The 26,176-nt window shown below is 44.2% G+C and overlaps 1 protein-coding gene across 1 annotated transcript in view; it reads right to left on the bottom strand.

Annotated features, from left to right (window-relative positions):
- nyap2a (neuronal tyrosine-phosphorylated phosphoinositide-3-kinase adaptor 2a) overlaps nucleotides 1-25,798 on the bottom strand; it is a 131,146-nt gene extending 105,348 nt beyond the window's left edge. Inside the window, exons 1-2 of the mRNA XM_071359545.1 lie at nucleotides 24,828-25,798; nucleotides 13,222-13,454 (exon numbers count right to left, since the gene is read on the bottom strand). Of these exons, the coding sequence (XP_071215646.1) occupies nucleotides 13,222-13,424 (203 nt within the window). The 5' untranslated portion in view covers nucleotides 13,425-13,454; nucleotides 24,828-25,798. The remainder of the gene's footprint in view (nucleotides 1-13,221; nucleotides 13,455-24,827) is intronic.
- Nucleotides 25,799-26,176: the final 378 nt, after the last annotated feature.

Raw genomic sequence — 26,176 nt, forward strand, 5'->3', positions numbered from 1 at the left:
TGAAGGAGGGAGGTCTGCGCCCGTGTATTGACTATCGAGGTCTAAACCGGATCACTGTGAGGTACAGTTACCTGCTGCCTCTCATAGCCACAGCGGTTGAGTCAATGCACGGGGCGCGCTTCTTCACCAAACTAGATCTCAGGAGTGCTTACAACCTGGTGCGTAACCGGGAGGGAGACGAGTGGAAGACGGCTTTTAGTACTACCTCAGGGCACTATGAGTACCTCGTCATGCCGTACGGGTTGATGAATGCTCCATCAGTCTTCCAAGCCTTTGTAGATGAGATTTTCAGGGACCTGCACGGGCAGGGTGTAGTGGTGTATATTGATGACATTCTGATATATTCCGCTACACGTGCCGAGCATGTGTCCCTGGTGCGCAGGGCGCTTGGTCGTCTGTTAGAGCATGACCTGTGCGTCAAGGCTGAGAAATGCCTTTTCTTCCAAAAGTCCGTCTCCTTCCTAGGGTACCGCATTTCTACCTCAGGGGTGGAGATGGAGAGTGACCACATTTCAGCCGTGCGTAATTGGCCGACTCCCACCAAGGTAAAGGAGGTGCAGCGGTTTCTAGGGTATGCCAATTACTACCGGAGGTTTATCCGGTCAGGTAGCGGTTTATTTGGTCAGGTAGCGGCACCCATTACCTCACTGCTGAAGGGGGGACCGGTACATTTACAGTGGTCGGCTGAGGCGGACAGGGCTTTTGGTCACCTGAGGGCTCTGTTTACCTCGGCTCCCGTGCTGGCCCATCCGGATCCCTCTTTGGCGTTCATAGTGGAGGTGGACGCGTCCAAGGCTGGGATAGGAGCCGTGCTCTCTCAGCACTCGGTTACGCCACCAAAGCTCCACCCCTGTGCCTTCTTCTCGAGGAAGCTCAGCCCGGCGGAGCGAAATTATGACGTGGGGGACCGGGAGCTGTTGGCTGTCGTCAAGGCTTTGAAGGCGTGGAGACATTGGCTTGAGGGGGCTAAACACCCTTTTCTCATCTGGACTGACCACCGCAATCTGGAGTACATCCGGGCGACGAGGAGACTGGACCCTCGACAGGCAAGGAGGGCCATGTTTTTCACCCGTTTTGTTTTCACCCTTTCGTACAGACCAGGTTCCCAGAATGCTAAGGCAGACGCACTGTCCCGGCTGTATGACACAGAGGAGCGGCCCATGGATCCCACCCCCATACTCCCGGACTCCTGCCTGGTGGCGCCGGTAGTGTGGGAGCTGGATGCGGACATTGAGCAGGCACTATGTGCAAAGCCCACTCCCCTCCAGTGTCCCGCTGGGCGCCTGTGCGTTTCATCTGCTATCCGTGACCGGCTGATCTATTGGGCCCACACGTCACCCTCCTCTGGTCATCCAGGCATCGGTCGGACGGTGCACTGTCTGAGTGGGATGTACAGGTGGCCCACTTAGGCTAAGGACGTGAGGGTTTATGTTTCCTCCTGCTCGGTGTGCGCCCAGTGTAAGGCTCCTAGTGTAACGGTAGTCATATTCCTCCTCCTCGGACGAGGAGAGGCGAGAAGGATCGGACCAATTCGCGGAGTGGTTAGTGCTCATGATGATTTAATAAATCGAAACTGAACACTGAAAATACAAAAACAAATAAACGAAGAGCAGAAAACCGATACAGTACCGTGTGGTGAAAAACACAAACACGGAAACAAACACCCACAAAACACACGTGACAACCCGGCTGCCTTAGTATGATTCTCAATCAGGGACAACGATTGACAGCTGCCTCTGATTGAGAATCATACCAGGCCGAACACAAAATCCCAACATAGAAAATCACACATAGACAAACCCACCCAACTCACGCCCTGACCAACTAAATAAATACAAGACAAAGGAAAACAGGTCAGGAACGTGACACCTAGGCACCTGCCCAGAGGTAAGCTACACCCCTTACCCGTTCCACAATGGCCGTGGTCGCACCTGTCGATGGATTTCCTTACCGATCTTCCTCCCTCACAGGGTAACACCATGATCCTGGTCGTTGTGGACCGTTTTTCTAAGTCCTGCTATCTCCTCCCTCTGCCCGGTCTTCCTACGGCCCTACAGACTGCGGAGGCCCTGTTTACACACGTCTTCCGGCCCTACGGAGTGCCTGAGGACATAGTGTCTGATCGGGGTTCCCAGTTCACTTCGAGGGTCTGGAGGGCGTTCATGAAACGTCTGGGGGTCTCGATCAGCCTTATCTCGGGTTTTCACCCCGAGAGTAATGTGCAGGTGGAGAGAGTTAACCTCTTGACACTACAGGGGGTGCTGTTTCAACTTGGACATTTATCGTTCCCAAGTTAAACTGCCTCGTACTCAATTCTTGCTCGTACAATATGCATATTATTATTACTATTGGATAGAAAACAATCTCTAGTTTCTAAAACCGTTTGAATTATGTCTGTGGGTGAACCAGAACTCTTTCTGCAGCGAAATCCATGACAGGAACTGCGAAGGTCTGAAAACGAGGCTCTGTTCTCAGATCAGTTTAAAGCTCTGTATGTATCCTATGGGTCGACATGAACTGCACCCGCCTTCCCCTGGATGTCAGTAACCAATGAGAAGTGGAATGGAGTGTCTACGTAGTTCTCAGAGCTTATAAAAGGCCAAGGAACGAAGTGCGCTCTCTTTTCGTCGTTCGTCATTGCGCAAAGCAAGACCTCAAGATGGCATTTTGAAACGCTCAGTTATCGGCCTTAGCTATATCCGTCTGTAATTTAATTCGATATAGGTGTTAGAATCATCATAACGAAGTTATTTTAAACCGAGTTATATCAGTTTATGCGAGTATATTGCTATTTTCGGAATTTCCTTAGTATTGCGTTTTGGGGATTTGGGAATGTTGTGGCCACATAGCTATTGTTAGCTGCTAATTCCGAAGTTGAAGACGACGTTTTACAACCAAGCAACGATTCTTTTGGACAAAGGACACCTCGCCCAAGATTCTGATGGAAGCTCGTCCAAAAGTAAGAACTATTTATGATGTTATTCCGTATTTATGTGGAAAAATGTAAACGCATTTGTCCGCCGTTATTGCGGCACTAGTCTTGCTGTAACGCACACTGTATGTCTAGTAACGTTAATTTTAAAAATCTAACTCAGCGGTTGCATTAATAACTAATGGATCTTTCATTTGCTGTCCAACCTGTATAACTTAGGTGCCTTTCCAAGATGGCGCCGGCCAGAATGCATGACCTGTTGCCACTGATCACATTGTATAACAACGATTTGTGCTGCTAAATATGCACATTTTCGAACAAAACCTATATGCATTGTGTAATATGATGTTACAGGACTGTCATCTGACGAAGTATATCAAGGTTAGTCCAAAATTATATATCTTTTGCTGTATTGTTACGATCGCTAACCTGTGCTGCTGGTAAATTGCTTGTGTTTCTGGCTATTGTGCTAAGCTAATATAATGCTATATTGTGTTTTCGCTGTAAAACACTTAAAGAATCTGACATATTGGCTGGATTCACAAGATGTTGGGCATTCATTTGCTGTACGCTGTGTATTTTTCAGAAATGTTTTAAGATGAGTAATTAGGTATTTGACGTTGGTCTCTGTAATTATTCTAGCAGCTTCGGCACTATTTCAGATTGCAGCTGCAATGTAGAACTGTGATTTATACCTGAAATATGCACATTTTTCTAAAAAAACATATGCTATACAATAAATATGTTATCAGACTGTCATCTTATGAAGTTGTTTCTTGGTTAGTGGCTATTTATATCTTTATTTGGTCGAATTAGTGATGGCTACTGATGGAGTAAAAAACTGGTGGAGTAAAAAAAAGTGGTGTCTTTTGCTAACGTGGTTAGCTAATAGATTTACATATTGTGTCTTCCCTGTAAAACATTTTAAAAATCAGAAATGATGGCTGGATTCACAAGATGTGGATCTTTCATCTGGTGTCTTGGACTTGTGATTTAATGATATTTAGATGCTAGTATTTACTTGTGACGCTATGCTAGGCTATGCTAGTCAGCTTTTTTACTGTGGTGGGGTGCTCCCGGATCCGGGTTTGGGAGGAATTAGAGGTTAACCAGGATGTGGGTAGGTTTCTGAGGTCTTATTGCCAGGACAGGCCGGGGGAGTGGGCGGCGTTCGTGTCCTGGGCAGAGATGGCCCAGAACTCGCTCCTCCACTCCTCCACTAACCTCTCCCCCTTCCAGTGCGTACTGGGGTATCAGCCGGTTCTGGCTCCTTGGCATCAGAGTCAGACCGAGGCTTCTGCGGTGGACGACTGGTTCCGGCCCGCGGAGGAGACATGGGACGCCGCTCATGTTCACCTTCAGCGCGCCATGCTGCGCCAGAAAGCCAGCGCAGACCGTCACCGCAGTGAGGCCCGGTGTTCGCAACCCTCTGTTCCCCCCATGCCGAAGTGTTTGTTGTAAGTGCTTGTGCACCTGTTTACTGGTGCGCGTCGGGTTTTGTACCCATGTTGGTTATTTCTTTATGCCGATGGTTTTGAAATTAATCTGCTCCGACTATTACCTAGTTCTGCTCTCCTGCGTCTGACTTCCCTGCCAACAGTTACGCACCCCTTACACATATTTAATAAAAGCAATCACATTTAACTACATAAACGTCCTCAATCAATCATTTAAACTGACTGAGTGTCACTAGCACATCTAGCTGCATTGAACTGCATATTGTTCCAGAAATTAGGGCCAAATAAACTAAACACAGATTTTCCCAAATCTGTGGAGACTGGAGGGATCTCTAGTGTTACCCATTCCTGTGAACGGTTTTGTTAACTTATGATTCTTATCTTAATTAATGATGTTACATATAGAGGGAGTTTCTGTAAGATTGCTTTGTATATAAAAAAAGAGAATGCAGCTCTCTTCTTACAGACAGAGAGGTCCAACCCACATTTTGTTACAGAATACAATAATGAGTCCTAAAATTGTCCCCTTTGATAAAACGTATTGCGGGATGGTAGACTGTGACCAAGGGTTTTAAAACAAAATCCAATGCAGGGAGAAGCATTGTTTGAACAATCTTTCTCCTATTTTTAATACCAATGTCACACCCTGATCAGTTTCACCTTTCCACCCCCTCCAGGTGTCGCTTGTTTTCCCCAGTGTTTTTATCCTTGTGTTTCCTGTCTCTCTGTGCCAGTTCGTCTTGTACGTTTCCAAGTCAACCAGCGTTTTTTCCCGTTCTCCTGCTTTTTGCTATTCTCCTTTTTCGAGTCCTCCCGGGTTTGACCCTTGCCTGCCTGACCATTCTGCCTTCCTTGACCACGAGCCTGTCTGCCACTCTGTACCTCCTAGACTATGATCTGGATTTGACCTTTTTGCCTGTCCACGACCATTATCTTTCCTATCCCTTTGGATTAATAAACATTATAAGACTCCAACCATCTGCCTCCTGTGTCTGCATTTAGGTCTCGCCTTGTGCCTTGATTTATTTAGATACAAAAACAAAATCTTGGATCTTAGCTTCTTAGTCAGATTTTCTATATGCGTTACGAAGGACAATTTTACATCAATCCAGACACACAGGTACTTATATTGAGAAAAATGCTCAATGTGGGCTCCATTTATAGTGTACATATGCAGATCCTCAGGGTCAACATTTCAGGACCTAGAGAACAGCATGAGCTTGGTTTTACTTGTATTTAAGACTTGAAGAAACTTTCAAAGTTCTTGAAATGTTTCCGGATTGACTGACCTTCAAGTCTTAAAGTAATAATGGACTTTAGGGCTATTTTCTGTGTACCACCCCTATCTTGTCACAACACAACTGATTGGCTCAAACGCATTAAGAAGAAAAGGAATAAACTTTTATCAAGGAACACCTGTTAATTGAAATGCATTCCAGGTGACTACCTCATGAAGCTGGTTGACAGAATGTCAAGAGTGTGTAAAACTGTCATCAAGGCAATATATTTTGATTTGTTTAACTTCTTATGGCTGAAGGGGCAGTATTGAGTAGCTTGGATGAAAGGTGCACATTGTAAACGGCCAGCTCCTCAGTCTCAGTTGCTAATATATGCATATTATTATTAGTATTGGATAGAAAACACTCTAAAGTTTCTAAAACTGTTTGAATTAAGTCTGTGAGATTAACAGAACTCATATGGCAGGCAAAAACCTGAGAAGTTCCACTTCCTGTTTGGATTTTTTCTGGGGGTGCCATATTTTCAACCAAGCTCTCATTGAATATAAAGAGAGATATGGATGGGTTTTCACTTCCTACGGCTTCCACTAGATGTCAACAGTCAATAGAACTTAGTCTGATGACTCTAATTTGAAGGGGATTCGAAGGAGACAGGAAAGAGTAATCACTGCCATGAGGTGCCCACGCATTGAACTGGCGCGTTCACGTGAGAGTGAGCTCCGTTCCTTCTCTCAATTGAAGTTGATCTAATTCTCCGGTTGGAACGTTATTCAAGATGTATGTTAACAACATTCTAAAGATTGATTCAGTACATCGTTTGACATGTTTCTACTGACTGTAACGGAACGTTTGGACATTTCGTCACGTTATAGTGGTCGCGCTTTGAGACTTTGGTTAGGGTATTTGGTAAACAATTCGAAAGTAGCTAATTTGACATAAATAACGGACATGAACGAACAAATCAAGCATTTATTGTGGACCTGGGATTCCTAGGACTGCATTCTGATGAATTCATCAAAGGTAAGGAAACATTTATCATGTATTTCTGGTTTCTGTTGAGTCCAACATGGTGGCTAATTTGGCTAATCATCTGAGCTCCGTCTCAATTATTGCATGGTTTATATTTCCGTAAAGTTTTTTTGAAATCTGACACAGCGCTTGCATTAAGGAGAGGTATATCTATAATTCTATGTGTATTACTTGTATTATCATTTATATTTATGTTGAGTATTTATGTTGAAACGATGTGGCTATGCAAAGTCACTTGATGTTTTTGCAACTAGTGAATCTAACGCGTCAATGTAAACTCAGGTTTTTGATATAAATATGAACTTAATCAAACAAAACATGCATGTATTGTGTAACATGAAGTCCTATGAGTGTCATCTGATGAAAATAATCGAAGGTTAGTGATTAATTTTATCTCTATTCTGGTTTTTGTGAAAGCTATCTTTAGCTGGAAAAAATGGCTGTGGTTATTGTGGTTTTGTGGTGACCTAACATAATCGTTTGTAATGCTTTCACTGAAAAGCCTATTTGATATGGGACACTTTGGTGGGATTAACAACAAGATTACCTTTAAAATGATATAAGACACATGAATGTCTGAGGAATTTTAATTATGAGATTTCTGTTTTTTGAATTTGGCGCCCTGCACTTCGACTGGCTGTTGTCATATCGATCCCGTTAACGGGACTGCAGCCATAAGAAGTTTTTAACACTTTATTGCTTATTACATGATAACATATTTGTTATTTCATAGTTTTGATGTCTTCAATATTATTCTACAATGTAGAAAATAGTACAAATAAAGAAAAACCTTTGAATGAGTAGATGTGTCCAAACTTTTGACTGGTACTGTACACATCCCAACCAGAATCCATGAATTACAGGTAAAAGCTGTCACTTTCAAGGAGTGGGACACTAATCCAGACGCATCTAAGATATCCCACAACTCCCTCCAACGAACCATCAAACAGGCAAGGCATCAGTAAAGGACCAAGAATCCTACTACACCAGCTCTGACGCTCATCGGATGTGGCAGGGCTTGCAAACTATCAAATATTACACAGAGAAACGCAGCCTCGAGCGGTCCATCAACGTGAGCCTACAAGACGAGCTGAAAACATTCTATGCTCGCTTTGAGGAAATCAACACTGAATCATGCATGAGAGCACCAACTGTTTCGGACGACTGTGTGAGCACGCTCTCAGGCCGCAGGGCTAGACGAAATACCAGGATTCGTAACCCGATCATGCGCTGATCAGCTGGCAAGTGTCTTCACTGACATTTTATTTATTTATTTGAATTTTTTATTTAACCTTTATTTAACTTTTAAAACTTTCCCTGACCCAGTCTGTAATACCTACATGTTTCAAGCAGACCAACATAGTCCCTGTGCCCAAGAACGCCAAGGTAACCTGTCTAAATGACTATCACCCTGTAGCACTCACATCTGTAGCCATGAAATACCTTGAAAGGCTGGCCATTGCTCACTTCAACACCATCATCCCAGGCATCCTGGACCCATTCCAATTCACATACTGTACAAAAAGATCCACAGAGGATGTAATCTCTATTGCACTCCACTCACACATGAGTACAAACTACATACGCTCACACACACATACCCCTACCGACATGTTTTATTTTTTTTTATTTAACCTTTATTTAACTAGGCAAGTTAGTTATTAAAACAAATTCTTATTTAAAATGACGGCCTATCAAAAGGCAAAAAGCATCCTGCTAGGACAGGGACTGGGATGAAGAAAAAATTATATACAGTGGGGAGAACAAGTATTTGATACACTGCCGATTTTCTAGGTTTTCCTACTTACAAAGCATGTAGATTATTACAACACCCGTTCTGCCAGTCAGATTCTGTTAAAGGTCCCCAAAGCACACACATCCCTGGGTCACTCCTCTTTTCAGTTTGCTGCAGCTAGCGACTGGAACGAGCTGCAACAAACACTCAAACTGGACAGTTTTATCTCCATCTCTTCATTCAAAGACTCAATAATGGACACTTACTGACAGTTGTGGCTGCTTCGCGTGATGTATTGTTGTCTCTACCTTCTTGACCTTTGTGCTGTTGACATTGCCCAATAATGTTTGTACCATGTTTTGTGCTGCTACCATGTTGTGCTGCTGCCATGTTGTGTTGCTACCATGCTGTGTTGTCATGTGTTGCTGCCTTGCTATGTTGTGGTATCTCTCTTGTCGTGATGTGTGATTTGTCCTATATATACAGTGGGGAGAACAAGTATTTGATACACTGCCGATTTTGCAGGTTTTCCTACTTACAAAGCATGTAGAGGTCTGTAATTTTTATCATAGGTACACTTCAACTATGAGAGACGGAATCTAAAACAAAAATCCAGAAAATCACATTGTATGATTTTTAAGTAATTAATTAGCATTTTATTGCATGACATAAGTATTTGATACATCAGAAAAGCAGAACTTAATATTTGGTACAGAAACCTTTGTTTGCAATTACAGAGTTCATACGTTTCCTGTAGTTCTTGACGAGGTTTGCACACACTGCAGCAGGGATTTTGGCCCACTCCTCCATACAGACCTTCTCCAGATCCTTCAGGTTTCGGGGCTGTCGCTGGGCAATACGGACTTTCAGCTCCCTCCAAAGATTTTCTATTGGGTTCAGGTCTGGAGACTGTCTAGGCCACTCCAGGACCTTGAAATGCTTCTTACGGAGCCACTCCTTAGTTGCCCTGGCTGTGTGTTTCGGGTCGTTGTCATGCTGGAAGACCCAGCCACGACCCATCTTCAATGCTCTTACTGAGGGAAGGAGGTTGTTGGCCAAGATCTCGCGATACATGGCCAAATCCATCCTTCCCTCAATACAGTGCAGTCGTCCTGTCCCCTTTGCAGAAAAGCATCCCCAAAGAATGATGTTTCCACCTCCATGCTTCACGGTTGGGATGGTGTTCTTGGGGTTGTACTCATACTTCTTCTTCCTCCAAACACGGCGAGTGGAGTTAGACCAAAAAGCTCTATTTTTGTCTCATCAGACCACATTCCTCCTCTGGATCATCCAGATGGTCATTGGCAAACTTCAGACAGGCCTGGACATGCACTGGCTTGAGCAGGGGGACCTTGCGTGCACTGCCGGATTTTAATCCATGACGGCGTGGTGTGTTACTAATGGTTTTCTTTGAGATTGTGGTCCCAGCTCTCTTCAGGTCATTGACCAGGTCCTGCCGTGTAGTTCTGGGCTGATCCCTCACCTTCTTCATGATCATTGATGCCCCACGAGGTGAGATCTTGCATGGAGCCCCAGACCGAGGGTGATTGACCGTCATCTTGAACGTCTTCCATTTTCTAATAATTGCGCCAACAGTTGTTGCCTTCTCACCAAGCTGTTTTTCTATTGTCCTGTAGCCCATCCCAGCCTTGTGCAGGTCTACAATTTTATCCCTGATGTCCTTACACAGCTCTCTGGTCTTGGCCATTGTGGAGAGGTTGGAGTCTGTTTGATTGAGTGTGTGGACAGGTGTCTTTTATACAGGTAACGAGTTCAAACAGGTGGAGTTAATACAGGTAATGAGTGGAGAACAGGAGGGCTTCTCAAAGAAAAACTAACAGGTCTGTGAGAGCCGGAATTCTTACTGGTTGGTAGGTGATCAAATACTTATGTCATGCAATAAAATGCTAATTAATTACTTAAAAATCATACAATGTGATTTTCTGGATTTTTGTTTTACATTCCATCTCTCACAGTTGAAGTGTACCTATGATAAAAAGTACAGACCTCTACATGCTTTGTAAGTAGGAAAACCAGCAAAATTGACAGTGTATCAAATACTTGTTCAAGATGACGGTCAATCACCCTCGGTCTGGGGCTCCATGCAAGATTTCACCTCGTGGGGCATCAATGATCATGAGGAAGGTGAGGGATCAGCCCAGAACTACACGGCAGGACCTGGTCAATGACCTGAAGAGAGCTGGGACCACAATCTCAAAGAAAACCATTAGTAACACACCACGCCGTCATGGATTAAAATCCTGCAGTGCACGCAAGGTCCCCCTGCTCAAGCCAGTGCATGTCCAGGCCCGTCTGAAGTTTGCCAATGACCATCTGGATGATCCAGAGGAGGAATGGGAGAAGGTCATGTGGTCTGATGAGACAAAAATAGAGCTTTTTGGTCTAAACTCCACTCGCCGTGTTTGGAGAAAGAAGAAGGATGAGTACAACCCCAAGAACACCATCCCAACCGTGAAGCATGGAGGTGGAAACATCATTCTTTGGGGATGCTTTTCTGCAAAGGGGACAGGACGACTGCACTGTATTGAGGGAAGGATGGATTTGGCCATGTATCGCGAGATCTTGGCCAACAACCTCCTTCCCTCAGTAAGAGCATTGAAGATGGGTCGTGGCTGGGTCTTCCAGCATGACAACGACCCGAAACACACAGCCAGGGCAACTAAGGAGTGGCTCCGTAAGAAGCATTTCAAGGTCCTGGAGTGGCCTAGACAGTCTCCAGACCTGAACCCAATAGAAAATCTTTGGAGGGAGCTGAAAGTCCGTATTGCCCAGCGACAGCCCCGAAACCTGAAGGATCTGGAGAAGGTCTGTATGGAGGAGTGGGCCAAAATCCCTGCTGCAGTGTGTGCAAACCTGGTCAAGAACTACAGGAAACGTATGAACTCTGTAATTGCAAACAAAGGTTTCTGTACCAAATATTAAGTTCTGCTTTTCTGATGTATCAAATACTTATGTCATGCAATAAAATGCAAATTAAATACTTAAAAATCATACAATGTGATTTTCTGGATTTTTGTTTTAGATTCTGTCTCTCACAGTTGAAGTGTACCTATGATAAAAATGACAGACCTCTACATGCTTTGTAAGTAGGAAAACCTGCAAAATCGGCAGTGTATCAAATACTTGTTCTCCCCACTGTATGTGCTGAGAGAAGGACAGTGTACCATCTAGCCATACTCCCAAGTACTTGTATGAGGTGACTACCTCAAGCTCTTAACCCTCAGAGGAAGTAATCACACATGTGGGGAGAGGGGCATTCTTCTTACCAAACCAAATTACCTTTGTTTTGGATGTGTTCAGAACAAGGTTAAGGTCAGAGAAAGCTTGTTGGACACTAAGAAAGCTTTGTTGCAGAGCGTTTAACACAAAACCAGGGGAGGGAACAGCTGCATAAAAATGGATGAGAGAGCTTCCTACTGCCTGAGCTATGTTGTTGTTGTAAATTGAGATGAACGTGGGGCCTAGGATCGAGCCTTGGGGCTCTCCCTTGGTGACAGGCAGTGAATGAGAGAGCAGATGTTCTGACTTTATACACTGCACTCTTTGAGAGAGGTAGTTACCAAACCAGGCCAAATACCCCTCAGAGACATCAATACTCCTTAGCTGGACCACAAGAATGGATTGGTCTACCGTATCAAAAGCTTTGGCCCAGTCAATAAATATAGCAGCACAACATTGCTTAGAATCAATGGCAATGGTGACATTTGAAGACCTTTAAGGTTGCAGTGACACATCCATAACCTGAGCGGAAACCAGATTGCATTCCAGAGAGAGTACTATAGACATCAAGAAAGCCAGTCAGTTAATTATTGATACGTTTTTCCATCACTTTTAATAAACAGGGCAAAATAGAAATTGGCCTAAAACAGTTGGGGTCAGCTTTATCTCCCCTTTTAAATAAAGGACGCACCGTGGCTGCCTTCCAAACATTGGGAACCTCCCCAGAGAGGAGAGACAGGTTAAAAAGGCCAGAGATAGGCTTGGTGATGATAAGGGCAGCATCCTTAATTACTCTGTTTAGCCCATGGCCTCACATGTGAATCCTTAAAGAGATGGGTTGGGCTAAGACTTAAGAGGATATGAACAATGCTGAATAGGTATAGACAAAGAAGAGCTCTACAGTAGGTGTACCAAAATATTCAAGGGCTATTTTCTCAAAAGTGGTTCAGGTTTATCAACTTTCAAAGCAGAATCACTTTCCCATTGTTCCTCAACTGCAGTGTATGATGTACCATTTTGTAGCTCTGAGTCTTTACAATTTCAAATTTTTATGCAGAAGACTGAATTGAGCCGGTCGGTCACATTTGTTTTAAAGTAACATACTACAAACCAGAAACATGGAGATAAGACATATTTTGTGCACTTCTCACCAGCTGTTACTTCCGTCCCAAGACAGTGTTCCTTCCGTCCCGCCGGCAGGTACAAAAGTAACGTTAGGCTAGTTCTCTTCTCGATCTATTTAATTTAAACTCATTTACCTTAGAAATTAAATGTCTAATGGTGGAGGACATATATCAGTTTGTAATAAAATATGGTGTCTCTAGTTCTATCGATCTCTGAGCAATTAGGAAGGGGAAAAAAGTTTGACTTTCGTCCCAATTTTTACCTCTACTGCATGGGTGTTGGTGTGTATTTCTCTGTATATGTGTGTGTGTGAAGTTATTGTCCTGTGAAGTTAAAATTAACACATTCCCACAGTCTGTCATTGAAGTGCTGGGAATAGAACCCCCATCATTTCACACAGGTTTTTATACATATGACGTGTCTTAGTTCGTATTTGTGTGCATGCGCATGAGCTCTTTGTCTTACCTCTTAATGGCTTCTTCCTGTCTTCTCTTCTTATCGTGTTTCTCCTGAAGGTAGGCCCAGTTGGTCTCTTTCCGGACGCGGTCGCTCTCACGGGCGATGTCAGAGGCATTCTGGATGACCAGTCCGTCATAGGCCCTGAGTCCACTGTCCTCCACATACTGGAAGAACCTGCTGAACGATGCTTCCTCCTCTTGAGAAGTCATTGTTTTTCACTGGCAGTGGAGCAGAAAGCACTGCAAGTAGAGGGATAGGGTAGAGACACAGACAGGGCTGAGTTACACGATAAGGAGGTCAAGTCAATAGTAATGACGTCTGGTGTATAACGACGTTGAGCAGGCAAATGACATGCAAAGTCCCACTGGGCACAAATATTTGTCAACGTATTGTGACATGGAATCTATGTGGAAAATACATTGGATTTGAATAAAGTCATCAACGTAAACTGTTGTTTTGAGGGTGACATTTCAACCATAGGATTATGTCGTTATTGTAACCAATTTACTTGTATGTGATATGTTGAATTTGAACCATTGAAACAACATCAGATCGTCAACATTATATCCACTTTCAGGGGCACTACTTAGCTTTTGTATTTGTCACTGACTACTACCAACGTGCTATCGTGAGAACGATTATTGAGAGACCTCTTAATAACTAAATATGTTCAATGTTGCTATTGAAGTCATTCCAAAAGGTAGGTTTAACAGAGCAAATGAAATGTAACCATAATTTACAAGTCATATATCATCAATTATACTTTTTAGGCCTATAGCATTGGCAAAATCATCAACAACAACTGTTTCAATTTAACCCAGGGTTCAACTACAAATAGACAATACATTTAGGCATAGGGTTTCAAGCTTTGATTGATCTGAAATGTAATCTTCAAGTTAATCATTAAAATGTGGGATTCACATCTCCATCGCAACCAACAATCTGAGTTCAAGAATATTACAAAACTCAAACTTTATCGAAAGTGTATTTGACATTTTACTTGATTTAGTCCTATTCTTTAATTTAGATTGTTGGTTGAGATGGAGACGTGAATCCAACATATTCATTCATATTCAAATCAAATCAAATTTTATTAGTCACATACACATGGTTAGCAGATGTTAATGCCAGTGTAGCGAAATGCTTGTGCTTCTAGTTCCGACAATGCAGTAATAACCAACAAGTAATCTAACCTAACAATTCCACAACTATTACCTTACACACACACACAAGTGTAAAGGGATAAAGAATATGTACATAAAGATATATGAATGAGTGGTGGTACAGAACGGCATGGCAGATGCAGTAGATGGTATAGAGTACGGTATATACATATGAGATGAGTACTGTAGGGTATGTAAACATAAAGTGGCATAGTTTAAAGTGGCTAGTGGTACATGTATTACATAAAGATGGCAAGATGCAGTAGATGATATAGAGTACAGTATATACATATGAGATGGGTAATGTAGGGTATGTAAACATTATATTAAGTGGCATTGTTTAAAGTGGCTAGTGGTACATTTTTACATAATTTCCATCAATTCCCATTTTTAAAGTGGCTGGAGTTGAGTCAGTATGTTGGCAGCGGCCGCTAAATGTTAGTGGTGGCTGTTTAACAGTCTGATGGCCTTGAGATAGAAGCTGTTTTTCAGTCTCTCGGTCCCTGCTTTGATGCACCTGTACTGACCTCGCCTTCTGGATGATAGCGGGGTGAACAGGCAGTGGCTTGGGTGGTTGTTGTCCTTGATGATCTTTATGGCCTTCCTGTGACATCGGGTGGTGTAGGTGTCCTGGAGGGCAGGTAGTTTGCCCCTGGTGATGCGTTCTGCAGACCTCACTACCCTCTGGAGAGCCTTACGGTTGTGGGCGGAGCAGTTGCCGTACCAGGCGGTGATACAGCCCGACAGGATGCTCTCGATTGTGCATCTGTAGAAGTTTGTGAGTGCTTTATGTGACAAGCCGAATTTCTTCAGCCTCCTGAGGTTGAAGAGGCGCTGCTGCGCCTTCTTCACAACGCTGTCTGTGTGGGTGGACCAATTCAGTTTGTCCGTGATGTGTACACCGAGGAACTTAAAACTTTCCACCTTCTCCACTACTGACCCGTCGATGTGGATAGGGGGGTGCTCCCTCTGCTGTTTCCTGAAGTCCACAATCATCTCTTTTGTTTTGTTGACGTTGAGTGTGAGGTTATTTTCCTGACACCACACTCCGAGGGCCCTCACCTCCTCCCTGTAGGCCGTCTCGTCGTTGTTGGTAATCAAGCCTACCACTGTAGTGTCATCCGCAAACTTGATGATTGAGTTGGAGGCGTGCATGGCCACGCAGTCGTGGGTGAACAGGGAGTACAGGAGAGGGCTCAGAACGCACCCTTGTGGGGCCCCAGTGTTGAGGATCAGCGGGGTGGAGATGTTGTTACCTACCCTCACCACCTGGGGGCGGCCCGTCAGGAAGTCCAGGACCCAGTTGCACAGGGCGGGGTCGAGACCCAGGGTCTCGAGCTTGATGACGAGTTTGGAGGGTACTATGGTGTTAAATGCTGAGCTGTAATCGATGAACAGCATTCTCACATGGGTATTCCTCTTGTCCAGATGGGTTAGGGCAGTGTGCAGTGTGGTTGCGATTGCGTCGTCTGTGGACCTATTGGGTCGGTAAGCAAATTGGAGTGGGTCTAGGGTGTCCGGTAGGGTGGAGGTGATATGGTCCTTGACTAGTCTCTCAAAGCACTTCATGATGACGGAAGTGAGTGCTACGGGGCGGTAGTCGTTTAGCTCAGTTACCTTAGCTTTCTTGGGAACAGGAACAATGGTGGCCCTCTTGAAGCATGTGGGAACAGCAGACTGGGATAAGGATTGATTGAATATGTCCGTAAACACACCAGCCAGCTGGTCTGCGCATGCTCTGAGGACGCGGCTGGGAATGCCGTCTGGGCCTGCAGCCTTGCGAGGGTTAACACGTTTAAATGTTTTACTCACCTCGGCTGCAGTGAAGGAGAGCCCGCAGGTTTTGGTAGGGGGCCGTGTCAGTGGCACTGTATTGTCCTCAAAGCGGGCAAAAAAGTTGTTTAGCCTGTCTGGGAGCAAGACATCCTGGTCCGCGACGGGGCTGGTTTTCTTTTTGTAATCCGTGATTGACTGTAGACCCTGCCACATACCTCTTGTGTCTGAGCTGTTGAATTGCGACTCGATTTTGTCTCTGTACTGGGACTTAGCCTGTTTGATTGCCTATATTCATTTATAGACAAGACCGTTTTTAAGCCAGTGACTTAGATGAAACTATCCCAGCATTAGATATCCTTTAAATGTTAGTATTTGGTTGTGTTGTCAACCAGTCACAATTTAAAAATTGTAATACAGTAAATAGCCTAAAGTAAAGAGTATCTTACGAACTAATATAACAGTATTTATTCAACCTTTAAGTTAAAAGCACATCCATGGCCACATTTTGAGGTTAGCCTTCTGTAACTATAAATGTCTTCTTTAATCATAGAAAGCGTGCATGATCAAGATACTGTAGGTCTGCGGAGATCAATGCATTCGGAAAGTATTCAGACCCTTTACTTTTTCCACATGTTGTTACGTTATAGCCGTATTTTAAAATGGATATACATATTTCCTCATCAATATACACACAATGACAAAGCAAAACCTGTTTTTTTGCCATTTTTGAAAATGTATTAAAAATAAAAACAATTACATAAGTATTCAGACCTTGAATCAACTTTGGCAGCAATTACAGCTTCGAATCTTCTTGGGTATGACACTACAAGATTGGCAAACCTGTATTTGTGAAAAACAAAACCCGCAGCATGATGCTGCCACCACCATGCTTCCCCGTAGGGATGGTGGAAGGTTTCCTTCAGATGTGACGCTTGGCATTCAGGCCAAAGAGTTCAATCTTGCTTTCATCAGACCAGATAATCTTGTTTCCTTTGGTCTGAGAGTCCTTTAGGTGCCTTTTGGCAAACTCCAAGCAGGCTGTCATGTGCCTTTTACTGAGGAATGACTTCCGTCTGGCAACTCTACCATAAAGGCCTGATTGGTGGAGTGCTGCAGAGATGGTTGTCCTTCTGGAAGGTTCTCCCATCTCTACAGTGGAACTTTGGAACTCTGTCAGAGTGACTAGCGGGTTCTTTGTCACCTCCCTGACAAGGCCCTTCTCCCCCGATTGCTCAGTTTGACCGGGTGGCCAGCTCTAGGAAGAGTCTTGGTGGTTTTAAACTTCATTAATTTAAGAATGATAGGGCTCACTGTGTTATTGGGAACCTTCAATGTTGCAGACATTTTTTGGTACCCTTCCCCAGATCTTTACATTGACACATTTCTGTCTCGGAGCTCTAAGGACAATTCCTTCGACCTTATGGCTTAGTTTTTGCTCTGACATGCACGGTCTATGGGACCTTACATAGACAGGTGTGTGCCTTTCCAAATCATGTCGAATCAATTGAATTTACCACAGGTGGACTATAATCAAGATGTAGAAACATCTCAAGGATGATCAATGGAAACAAGATGCACCAGAGCTCAACTTCGAGTCTCATTGCAAAGGGTATGAATACTTATGTAAATAAGATACTTCTGTTTTTATGTGTAATACATTTGCTAACATTTCTAAAAACCTGTTTTTGCTTTGTCATTATGGGATATTATGTGAAGATTGATGAGGAAAATATTTTATTAATCAATTTTAGAACAAGGCTCTAATGTAAACAAAGGGTTCTCTATAATTTTTAGAATGCACTGTATAAATACAAAATATCTGACATTGTATTCCCATTTGAACTTTGCGGTTCTTTTATAATGGTTGAGAGCACATTGATAACACATTTAGATGTCAATTAAACCAAAAATCAAACAATGTTTTTCCATTGGAAGTTGGTTGTGCTTTTAGATGGCTGGAAGCATAGTGCCACACTACAGAACTGTTCTGCTAGCACAGACTGGAATATGTTCCGTGATTCATCCAATAGCATTGATGAGTGCACCACCTCAGTCACCGGCTTCATCAATAAGTGCATCGACGACATCATCCCCACAGTGATTGTACGTACATATCCCAACCAGAAGCCATGGATTACAGGCAACATCCACACCGAGCTAAAGGCTAGAGCTGCCGCTTTAAAGGAATGGGACACTAATCCAGGAGTTATTAGAAACTCCTCTATACCCTCAGATGAACCATCAAACAGGCAAAGCATCAATACATTACTAAGATTGAATCCTACCACACCGGCTCTGAAGCTCGTCGGATGTGTCAGGGCTTGCAAACTATAATGGACTATAAGATGAAACCCAGCCAAGAGCTGCCCAGTGACCCGAGCCTACCAGACGAGCTAAATGCCTTTAATGCTCGCTTCGAGGCAAGCAACACTGAAGCATTCATGAGAGCACCAGCTGTTCTGGATGACTGTGTGATCACGGTTTTCGCAGCAGATGCGTGGCAAGTGTCTTCACTGATATTTTCAATATCTCTCTGACAGAGTCTGTAAAACCTACAGTTGAAGTCGGAAGTTTACATACACTCAATTAGGATTTGGTAGCATTGCCTTTAAATTATTTAACCTGAGTCTAACATTCCAGGTAGCCTTCGAAAAGTTTCCCATAATAAGTTGGGTGAAATTTGGCCCACTCCTCCTGACAGAGCTGATGTACCTGAGTCAGGTTTGTAGACCTCCTTGCTCACACACGCTTTTTCAGTTCTGCCCACACATTTTCTATAGGATTGAGGTCAGAGATTTGTGGCCACACCAGTACCTTGACTTTGTTGTCCTTAAGCCATTTTGCCACAACTTTGGAAGTATGGTTGGGATCATTGTCCAGTTGGAAGACCCATTTGCGACCAAGCTTTAACTTCCTGACTGTCTTGAGATGTTGCTTCAATATATCCACATCATTTTCCTGCATCATGATGCCATCTATTTTGTGAGGTGCACCAGACCCTCCTGCAGCAAAGCACCCCCACAACATGATGCTGCCACCCCCATACTTCACGGTTGGGATGGTGTTCTTCGGCTTGCAAGCTTCCCCTTTTTCCTCCAAACATAACGATAGTCATTATGGCCAAACAGTTCTATTTTTATTTGATAAGACCAGAGACATTTCTCCAAAAAGTACTATCTTTGTCCCCACGTGCAGTTGCAAACCGTAGTCTGGCTTTTTTATGGCGGTTTGGAGCAGTGGCTTCTTCCCTGCTGAGCGGCCTTTCAGGTTATGTCAATATAGGACTCGTTTTACTGTGGATATAGATGCTTTTGTACCTGTTTCCTCCAGCATCTTCACAAGGTTCTTTGATGTTGTTCTGGAATTGATTTGCACTTTTCGCACCAAAGTACATTTATCTCTGGGAGACAGAACTCCTTCCTGAGCGGTATGACGGCTGCGTGGTCCCATGGTGTTTATACGTACGTACTATTGTTTGTACAGATGAACGTGATATCTTCAGCCGTTTGGAAATTGGTCCCAAGGATGAACCAGACTTGTGAAGGTCTACAATTTTTTTTCTGAGGTCTTGGCTGATTTCTTTTGATTTTCCCCTGATGTCAAGCAAAGAGGGACTGAGTTTGAAGGTAGGCCTTGAAATACACCAACAGGTACACCTCCATTTGACTCAAATGCTGTCAATTAGCCTATCAGAAGCTTCTAAAGCCATGACATAATTTTCTGGAATTTTCCAAGCTGTTTAAAGGTACAGTCAACTTAGTAATGCACAAAGTAGATGTCCTAACCGACTTGCCAAAACTGTAGTTTGTTAAAAAGAAATTTGTGGAATGATTGTAAAACGAGTTTTAATGACTCCAACCAAAGTGTATGTAAACGTCCGACTTCAACTGTACATGTTTCAAGCAGACCACCATAGTCCCTGTGCCCAAGAAGGCACAGGTAACCTGCCTAAATGGCTATCACCCCGTAGCACACGTTGGTTGCCATGGAGTGCTTTGAAAGGCTGGTCATGGATCACATCAACACCATCATCCCGTAAACCCTAGACCCACTCCAATTCGCAATGCCGCAATGCCCAACAGATCTACAGATGACGCCATTTCAATCGCACTCTACACTGCCCTTTCCCACCTGGACAAAAGGAACACCTATGTGAGAATGCTATTCATTGACTACAGCTCAGCGTTCAACACCATAGTGCCCGCAAAGCTCATCACTAACCTTAAGACCCTGGGACTAAACACCTCCCTCTGCAACTGGATCAAGGACTTCCTGACGGACCACCCCCAGGTGGTAAGAGTCTGCCATGTTTCTACCCATCTGCCATGCTGTTCCTCAACCCCGGGGCCCTTCAGGGGTGCGTGCTTAGTCCCCTCCTGGACTCCCTGTTCACCCACTACTGCGTGGCCAAGCTACACCATCATTAAGTTGGCTGATGACACAACAGTGATCACCAACAACGATGAGACAGCCTATAGGGAGGAGGTCAGAGACTTGGCAGTATGGTACCAGGACAACAACATCTCCCTCAATGTGAGCAAAGCAAAGGAGATGACCGTGGACTACTGGAAAATGAGGGCCGAACACGCCCCCATTAACACTGATGAGGCTTTGAGAGGTTCAAGTTCCTTGGTGTCCACATCACCAACAAACTATCATGGTCCAAACACACCAAGACAGTCGTGAAAAGGGCACGATAACACCTTTTCCCCCTCAGGAGACTGAAAAGATTTGGCATGGGTCCCCAGATCCTCAAAAGGTTCTACAGCTGCATCGCCGAGAGCATCCAGGCGTAACAGAGGGTAGTGCGTAAGGCCCAATACATCACTGGGGCCAAGCTTCCTGGCATCCAGGACCTATATACTAGGCTGTGTCAGAGGAAGGCCCAAAAAATGGTCAAAGACTCCTGTCACCCAAGTCATAGACTGTCCTCTCTGTTACCGCGCGGCAAGCGGTACAGGAGCGCCAAGTCTAGGTCCAAAAGGCTCCTTAAAAGCTTCTACCCCTAAGTATTAAGACTGCTGAACAATTATTCAAATGGCCACCCGGACAATTTACATTGACCCCCCCCCCCCCCACACACACTTTGGTTTTACATTGCTGCTACTCACTGTTTATTATGTATGCATAGTCACTTTACCCCTACCTACATGTACAAATGACCTCGACTAACCTGTACATCCACACATCTTATTGTGTTACTTTCTATTTTGTTTTTTACTTTTATTTATTTAGCATTTATTAAGCAATTATTTAGCAATTAACTCAATCTTGTACTGCATTGTTGGTTACGGACTTGTAAGTAAGCATTTCACAGTAAGGTCTACATCTGTTTTTTCAGCGCATGTGACAAATAAAATTTGATTTTATTTAAGGCTAGGGGGCAGTATACTGAATTTCCGCCTGACTGACATGCCCAAAGTAAACTGCCTGTTACTCAGGCCTAGAAGCTAGGATATGCATATAATTTGTAGAATTTGATAGAAAACACCTTGAAGTTTCTAAAACTGTTAAAATGATGTATGTGAGTATAACAGAATTGATATGGCAGGCAAAAACCTGAGGAAATTAGCTGGGACGAGAGGAAAACAGAGGAAGATCTTCAAAGGTAAGTGATTTAATAAATCGCTATTTGTGATTTTGTGAAGCCTGTGCTGGTTGAAAAAGTATTTTGACGTGGGGCACTGTCCTCAGATAATCGCATGGTATGCTTTCGCCATAAAAGCATACCATACCAAATCTGACAACGCAGTTTGATTAACAAGAAGTTTAGCTTTTTTTTATTTTTATCCCATTTTCATGGTATCCAATCGCTAGTAATTACTATCTTGTCTCATCGCTACAACTCCCGTACGGGCTCGGGAGAGACGAAGGTCGAAAGCCATGCGTCCTCCAAAGCACAACCCAACCAAGCCGCACTGCTTCTTAACACAGCACGCCTCCAACCCGGAAGCCAGCCGCACCAATGTGTCGGAGGAAACACCGTGTACCTGGCCCCCTTGGTTAGCGCGCACTGCGCCCGGCCCGCCACAGGAGTCGCTGGAGCGTGATGAGACAAGGATATCCCTACCGGCCAAACCCTCCCTAACCCAGACGACGCTATGCCAATTGTGCGTCGCCCCACGGACCTCCCGGTCGCGGCCGGCTGCGGCAGAGCCTGGGCGCGAACCCAGAGACTCTGGTGGCGCAGCTAGCACTGCGATGCAGTGCCCTAGACCCCTGCACCACCCAGGAGGCCAAGAAGTTTAGCTTTTAAATGATATAAGACACTTGTATGTTCATGAATGTTTAATATTACGATTCTGCAATTTGAATTTGGCGCGCACCAATTTCACCGGATGTTGTCGACAGGTGTTCCGCTAGCGGTTCGCGAACCCTAAGAGGTTTAATAACAGATTGGTAATTCAGCACACTTTTGGCTGTCTTTTTGAGTGGGTGAATAAAGGTTGAAATCTCATTGATCAACTCCTCAATCAAATATTACCCACATTTCCACGTTGAAATGACATGGTGTGCCCAGTGGGGTAGTGGTAATTCTTTTTGAATGGATCTAGAATAGATTTGCATGAATATAAAATGTCAACAAAACTGTGTGTGTGTGTCTGTGTTTGAGCACTAACAGCGTTGTGTATGATTTTGTGAGAATATTTGAATGGCTTCAACTGAAATTAGCCTGTCTATGTTTGTTGGATTGTGTGTGTAGTTGTGTGAGAGCAAATCAAAAATTTGTGCTAAATGCAAACGAAACAAAATGCATGCTTTTTTCAGGTCCCATAACCCATATTTAAATGAATTTGTAATGACTACTTTGAACGGTACACAAATTTAACGAGTTCCATCCTTCAAATATCTTGGTATCTGGCTTGTGGACAAACGACCATTTAAAAAACATGTCACTGAGCTGTTGAAGAAGTTGAAGAAGTTGAAGATCAAGGTTGGTTTCTTTTACAGAAATTAATCATGTCTGACTTTCGTAATTAGGAAGGAAATCGCAGAGGAAACTTCCTATGTATCTATCATCATTAATAGAATTTAGACTTACAAATGACCAAAGCCGGTCTCAGGCTTGGATAACACTGGATACCCCTTCAGTCTCCACAGAGTTGGGTAAAGCTGCTTCTAGTTTTTTACCTTACAGAGCTCTTTGAAATGAGATGTTCTGATCCCCCTTGGTCAGTTCAGAGTAATGATCAGAGACCTCTATGTTGATAAATGTGCCTGTTTTTCTTCATATTTTTTGTAATTTTGTATATTGTGTGTGTTTGATGTATTTATGCAGGGCTCATCTGCAAAAGAGACCCTAGTCTCAATATGACTTCCCTGTCAAAATAAGGTTTATATAGAGTTTTTTTGTGAGCCTATGTTGCAGTGCATTTTGGGTGAATTTGGGCAGGTTGTTGAGATCCTATTAGCCACACCAGAGACCACAGAGAGATCTGATTGGATGAGTAACCTCTCGCTCAGAGTAACAGTTGCATCATGCCAGAGATACTGGGCACCTTTAACATTGCAGCCGACATTAAAGTTGAGTCGAGACTGACTGATCTACAAATCGCCTTGCCTCATAAATAACTACTCAATTTTATTTGATGTATTTGTCAGTCAGTGACAATTTATCAATGATACATCATGGTTTTGATGCTCTCGAACACAGACAATGGGGGAGTGGTACGGACCTCAGCCAGCTGGTGATAGCATAGCCTCTTCCAGGCAAGCTGTGTGTAGCCCATTGCAAGACTCTACATAGCTAGCAGGCTAACAGGCTGATCTGCTGCTAGCCAAGACTTGCCCCCGACCCCACAAATGCACACACCAATACATAGCTGATGGGGTGGGAGTGTGTATTTTTGTTTGTATTTATAGAGATCGGAGGATGAGTTTTCTTGTATGTGGTGAGGGGGAAGGTATGTGTGTGCGCGTGTCCGTGCACATGGGTGTGAATAAATCAAGGTGCAGAATGTAAAAGGAGTTAATCGATCTCTTTTCTCCTTTGTCATTCCCTGCACTCTCACTTACCCACTCTCTCACTTACCCGCTCTCTCTTTCTCTCCGCTTGTCCCTCTTTTTCCTATTCTAAATTTCTCCTCTAATCCTTGGCCCAATTCTCCTAATCCAACCCCCCCCCCCCCCCCCCACTCCTTGCTCTCCTGATGGAGTCACAGCTGCATTCTAAAAATGGAATAGAGAGCGAGCCCGGATGTTGCCAGGCAACAGCATCTCACGGTGGAGGGTGACATAATGCAGAAAAGGGAGTTCCTAATTCATCGTTTGAGACACATTTGTTCCGCCTCAGAGACGGGAAGCGTGAAATGTTATATCTGCAGTGGTTTGTGGTGAGCTGTGCACCACCAATACAGCTACAATGGACGTAGACTGTGTATACAACTGACAATAACGAATAGTGTGAATACAAATAACACTACGGATAGACAGTATGTACAATATAATGGGCTTACTCTATACTCCAAGTGGGTTTTTGAGGACTGTCTTTCCCTATTGACATATACTGTATACTACCAACAACATACAGCTCAAAGTAGGTAGACTACATTCTACAGACAATCAATGTTGACCGTAGAGCATTGAAACAGATCCATAGGCAGACGCTGAAGCGGAACCGGAAAACAGAATAAAAGCGGGATAGTTTAGCAGGCAAAGGGGAATGATACTTACAGTGGCTGGGTAGTGCTGGGGTCAGACCAAGGTAACCTAGAGGTTGACCACACTAGTGGGGGTTCAGTCCTGTTCACCACACAGGGTAGGAGGGAGGAGAGGGGGCTGAGCTGCAGGTAAGCAGGATCACCCGGAGCTTAGCACCATAGAGCCCCCAGTGGTACAGAGCACGACAGAGGAGAGAGCCCGGTAGTGCTGCTGCTTCTGTTGGAGATCACAGGGACGCATGAGGAGGAAGAGGAGGAGGAGGTTGACCATCTTCAAGGTGCTGAGTACCGCGTTGTGAAAAAGCAAGGGCCACCTCCAACCTCTGTGACGGACAGATAGACAGGCACAGAAGGGGCACCCAGGACACTGCAGGCTGGGCTGGACACAGACAGCCGCTGGTTCCCCCTCCCTAGAACAGTTCAGACACACATTCTTACATCAGTCGTCACTAGAAACAGCCGGCTGTGGTGCTGTCACGGCAACCCGCGAGCATCCAGCTCCCTCCCTGGTTGCTTGGCTCCTCCTTCCTCCGCTGCGGCTGTGTTTCTCTCTGTGTCACACACACATATCCACCCAGACACACACTGTTCTCTCACATACACAAACACACACACGCAACACAGCAAAACAAACTGAGAAGGCTAGGTGCAGGAGGCAGCGATCAGAAGCAGAAGTGGTCCAGGGCAACTCTCCCTCCCTGGTGATGGCGTCACCTCCTTGGCAGTCTGGCTCTCTATCACATTCCAGCTGCCTCACATGATGATACAGTAGTAGCCTCACAGGCAGCCTGACAAGCACAGAGTGGCAGAGCGGCTGTGAATTAATCCCTGATTCCGAGTGGTAAACCGCAACACAGATGAAGAACAAGTGTGCTAATCTACACTTCCCATCCCTTCTACTTCAATCTCCTCCCCTGCTCCTCACTGGCTCGCAACTGCCTGTTCTCCTTGCTCTACCCCCACAATGCGGTATCTCTTCCACGCTGCCTCATGCTCTGTCTCGTCTCTCTCTCCAGATAATTCGTTTTCAAACAAAAGGTTAGTATTTATCCATTTGGAACTTGACCGGAAAGTGTGTGTATCTCCGTGCACATCTCAGACCATGCGTATGCACAACTTCTCGTGTTTGATCAATTATATTGGAATTATAATAACGGTAGGCTACAGAAAACATTCAGACGTAGGCCTAATGTAAAAACAGATGCATTTGCCGTTAGTAAGGAGATTGCATAGCAGCATGTAGCCTAATATGTTTCTTTAACTTTTTTTATATAGGCCGAAATCATTATCGTATTGCAGGACTTGTCTCTCCTTTTATGACATGACTGGTTTATTCCCACTACACAACAAATATTAGGCTAC

This window comes from Salvelinus alpinus, chromosome 22 (assembly GCF_045679555.1).
Source record: "Salvelinus alpinus chromosome 22, SLU_Salpinus.1, whole genome shotgun sequence".
NCBI lineage: Eukaryota > Metazoa > Chordata > Actinopteri > Salmoniformes > Salmonidae > Salvelinus > Salvelinus alpinus.